General features: G+C 41.8%; 1 protein-coding gene across 1 annotated transcript; it reads left to right on the forward strand.

Moving 5' to 3' along the window:
* Positions 1 to 591: 591 nt before the first annotated feature.
* On the forward strand, positions 592 to 3,336 carry rangrf (RAN guanine nucleotide release factor). Its single transcript, XM_023967341.2, has 6 exons — positions 592 to 674; positions 1,165 to 1,254; positions 1,368 to 1,484; positions 1,862 to 2,024; positions 2,436 to 2,530; positions 2,913 to 3,336. Exons 2-6 carry the CDS (start codon positions 1,175 to 1,177, stop codon positions 3,037 to 3,039), a joined length of 582 nt encoding a protein of 193 aa, XP_023823109.1. The 5' UTR covers positions 592 to 674; positions 1,165 to 1,174; the 3' UTR covers positions 3,040 to 3,336.
* Positions 3,337 to 4,782: the final 1,446 nt, after the last annotated feature.

The raw sequence follows: 4,782 nt of genomic DNA on the forward strand, positions 1-4,782 counted from the left end.
ATTGTGTCAAAAATTAACATTTGAAATGGTTGCATTGATGACAAACGTCTGTTAGACTCTTCCATCAGTCAAAAGTGGTGTCCTTATGCCTCCCTATGATATCTACCTATGCTAGATATAGACAATTTTGAGGTAGAAAAACATCTGACAAACATAATTTGAGTTTTTTTTTGCATAATCATCACTATTGATTTCAGAAGATATTTGCCATTCACTTACCTCATTCGGTTGATGGTCACTTCCCTCCCACGTTAAAATGGATAATTGATTGATTTGATCTCAACAGAAAGCTTGTTCGTTGTCACAATGACTGAGCCATGTAATTCTGTAGTTACGCAATAGAAGGGTTGTGATGTAATAAAGAAAGTACGAGAAAATGGAAGTTCTACTGCTTTTTATGTACTTTATCTGCTGTGGTCTCTTTGGTTTTGGGTACCGTGATTTCTTCTCAAGAATACACTTGCAAAAGAACATTTATATTTTAGACCATTTAGCTGACGTTCTGCCGATGTTCGCTAGATGGCAGTACCTTTCTAGCCATTACGTCGCGGGGACAGATTATTTGCTGCTTGGCCGTGTCTGTTTTCAGTATTTACTTCCGCCAATAAAAATGGCAGCTTTGTAGCCCTTCGTGCTGTGTTTTTGTGTTGTCTTAAGTGCTTACAAAAACTCAGGTAGGTTGATACAAGTTTTGATTAACTGTAAAAAATTAATACCAGCGGTTTATTCGCTGATGTTGTGATTGAATAGCGGGTACCTAAATAATGGATGTCTCAATGACTTAAGTGTAATGTAATGGAACTGAGAGTCATGATCAAGTGCTAACAGCATATGGATCTGTGCAAAACTGCTGCAGTGAGTGCATATTTTTCATTCGAAAGATTATTTCTCGCTGATATGAAAGATAAGGGGCATATCAGCATATGTCTCAAAAACTGTTTCCACAAGCAATAATTATTGACGTTTCTTAACGTTAAAACACAGCCTCGGAATTGTAGTTCACAAGAAGATAACCGTAAGCGAAGCTAAACGCTGAAAACCCTTCAGATAACGGTTTTCAAGAGCTAAATAAGAATGCTGATGATGTGCCATCCCTCATAACTCCCTAATGAGCCCGCCCCACAAGTCTCTAATTTAGCGCCCTGTCTATTTGATTTCCCCTAGTTCCTCCAGAATGCAGAACGCCACAGAGGGTCGTCCTCTATTTGGAGGAGCCCTGTCAGCCACCATCCCTCACAGTGCCAAAGACATCAGGTGAGACTAAATATCATGATCAACATATTTCTATGGTCAACACTGTCAGCTGCGGAGGGAAAGCTGAACTGTCTCAAGAGCACATTTACCCCCCCCCCCTTGTATATGAACAGTGAATTGAGGGAGATTCCAGACAACCAGGAGGTTTTTGCCCACGACCACAATGACCAGAGCATCATCGTGGAACTACTAGAGTTACAGAGCCATGTCCAGAATGGAGACGCTGCCAGGTATGCACCAAAATGGTGAAGTGAGTGCATCCCAAATRGGACCCTATTCTCTTTATAGTGCACACTACTTTTGACCGAGGTTCATAGGGCCCTGGTCAAAAGTAGTGCACTATATGTAGACGAGTGCCATTTAGGATGAATCCTGTGTGTTTTTGCAGTGATTTACTTGAGCAGAAGCTCACCGGAACTGAGTACTGGCACCTCAAATGTTCTAGGTTTTGAGTTCCTGCATCTTATAGATTTTAGCTCAAAAGTATTGTGGTGTTCTTCCACCTATATATGAACAGTACCAGCACATATTTCAGTCCAAGTCAAGAATTGCAATAGGAAGTGCTCACTGCTCAGCCTCACCTCTTAACGTTACCTTTGACCTTGAGGTACCACTTTGAGGATGTAGCAGGGAGCAACAAGGCATCGGCCCCAGGGACATCAGAGGTCAGGGCTGTGGTGGCCTTGCCCAAGTCAGACCTCTCCCTGGAGGAGTGCAGCTCTGCCTTTCTGCTCACTGGAACACAGTGTGTGGCCAAGTTCAATGAGGAAGTACGTCTGTCTGTTTCTTTCTTAGTTTTGAAAATGTATTTATTCTTAGTAAAATTGTAACCTTGTTTTTTGAAAGGGAAAGTAAGTGCACTGTGACCTCTGACTGACAATCTCACCCGCAGCCTCGCGTGTCAATTCACGACCCTTTGCACAAACAGTAATGCCCATTCACCTTGGTAGTCATGTGTCCTATGCTCAAGAGGATTTATAGCCAAGTCTTTTTAGGAAATGCACAAGTGCTAGTCTTTTCCTTGTCACAGTCAGAAGGGTCATGTCAATTGCAGTTATATAGTCTGAGACCATGTGGAGGTTTATGGCATTCACCTCAACTGTTGGTAAACTCTAATTTGAACTGCTCTGGTTCCTTTTTATTTAGAATTGTACCTTATTTTGTTGCATTCCTTCCTCCAGGCCAAAAATACAGTGACCATTCACCTTGGCCTGTTCCGACTACCACAGTTCTCTACGGATGTTCTAGTGACCTTCAACGACCCCCTCAGCATAAGGTGAGGTTATACAGGGTGTTTGTCCCAAGTGCCACCGTATTCCCTATATAGTGCACTACTATTGAACAGTGCCCATAGGGGACTCCTGTCTATCCCTGGTGTTTTGTGAAATAGAAGACGTTAAATATAATTTCACAAAATCATTTATTTTTTTGGTCATATATGGATAAAGCATAGGTAGAGCATAATCTAGGCTAAAGGTACTATGGCAAAAGGTGTTATTTTATATTAATATAAATTAAACTGAAAACAGGATATCAATGTTTTCATTGTAACTACTGTAACTTGTTACAGATGCTATTGCCATGGTATTACCACGTTTTCCTAAGCTGCCTGTTAAGCGCTACTCCTTTTCCCTAACCTCTCCTCTCTGCCCTCCCAGCCCTGGCAGCAGCAGTGCAGTGGGGATGGGAGGAGAGCAGCAGGAGGACACAGAGCCATGGACGCTACAGGACTTCCAGCGTTTACTGCAGTCTCTCAGACTACACGACCCAGGCGTGTTTGGGTAGAAGAGGGCTTCAGGTCCAGCCCACCACACCGCTTCAACAGACATTGCCATTACACTCATCTCCAATCTTTTTGTACTCTCAGACGGACATAATGTAATATGCAAGTTACTGGTCACAGTAAAAACCACTCAAGATTGCTCTTTGGTTTTGGTTGTCTTCTCATGGTATCATTTGTGTTTACTTAAATTGTATGAACTTAGCTTATGCTGATATTATACTGAACAAAAATATAAACGCAACATGTAAAGTGTTGGTCCCATGTTTCATGAGCTGAAATAAAAGATCCCAGAAATGTTCCATATGCACAATCTTATTTCTCAAATTTTGTGCACAAATTTGTTTACATCCCTGTTAGTGAGCATTTCTCCTATGCCAAGATAATCCATCCACCTGACAGGTGTGGCATATCAAGAAGCTGATTAAACAGCATTAGCATTACACAGGTGCACCTTGTGCTGGGGACAAAAGGCCATTGTAAAATGTGCAGTTTTGTCACACAACACTGCCAAAGATTGTCTCTAGTTTTGAGGGAGTGTGCAATTGGCATGCTGACTGCAGGAATGTCCACCAGAGCAGTTGCCAGATCATTGACTGTTAATTTCTCTACCATAAGCTGCCTCCAATGTAGTTTTAGAGAATTTTGCAGTACAATTTTGCAGTGCTCTTGGCGGATGAATCCCGGTTTCAACTGTACCGGGCAGATGTCAGACCGCGTGTATAGAGTCATGTGGGCGAGCAGTTTGCTGATGTCAATGTTGTGAACAGAGTGCCCATGGTGGCGGTGCGGTTATGTTATGGGCAGGCATAAGCTACGTACAACGAGCACAATTGCATTTTATCGATGGCAATTTGAATTCACAGAGATACYGTGACGAGATCCTGAGACCCATTGTCATGCCATTCATCCACCTCCATCACCTCATGTTTTAGCATGATAATGCACTGCCCGTGTCACAAGGATCTGTACACAATTCCTGGAAGCTGAAAATGTCAGTTCTTCCATTGCCTGCATACTCACCAAACATGTCACCCATTGAGCATGTTTGGGATGCTCTGAATCGATGTGCACGACAGCATGTTCCAGTTTCCGCCAATATCCTGCAACTTCGCACAGCCATTGAAGAGTAGTGGAACAAAATTCCACAGGCCACAATCAACAGCCTGATCAACTCTATGCGAAGGAGATGTGTCGCTCTGCATGGGGCAAATGGTGGTCACACCAGATACTGACTGATTTTCTGATCCACGCCCCTACCTTTTCTATCTCTATTCCCAGTCGTGAAATCCATAGATTAGGGCCTAATGAATTTATTTAAATTGACTGATTTCCTTATATGAACTGTAACTCAGTCAAATCTTTGAAATTGTTGCATGTTGCGTTACTATTTTTGTTCAATTTTAATCAGAAGTCACTATAAGCTCATAATCAGTGAAGTAGCAACATTTTCACTTTGCTATTTCCTTCACTTGTCATCTCCTTGGCAATGGAAAACAAGCCATGTTTAACTGCTACCCTTGAAAAGTCAATATTCATTTCCATTTGACAGCAATTACAAGTATTATTTTTTATTTTTTKGGGGGGGGTGGTGGCTGTTTTGCATCCTACAAAATTACATTACATGGCACTGCATATGGCTGTGTAACAAACCAATATCAGAGTCACATGTTAGTAAATAAATATCCTTCAGAGATTGGATCTAGACAAGACAATTAATACATTCATTAGAGATATCAAAATGCCTG

Source organism: Salvelinus sp. IW2-2015, linkage group LG23, assembly GCF_002910315.2.
Source record: "Salvelinus sp. IW2-2015 linkage group LG23, ASM291031v2, whole genome shotgun sequence".
Lineage (NCBI taxonomy): Eukaryota > Metazoa > Chordata > Actinopteri > Salmoniformes > Salmonidae > Salvelinus > Salvelinus sp. IW2-2015.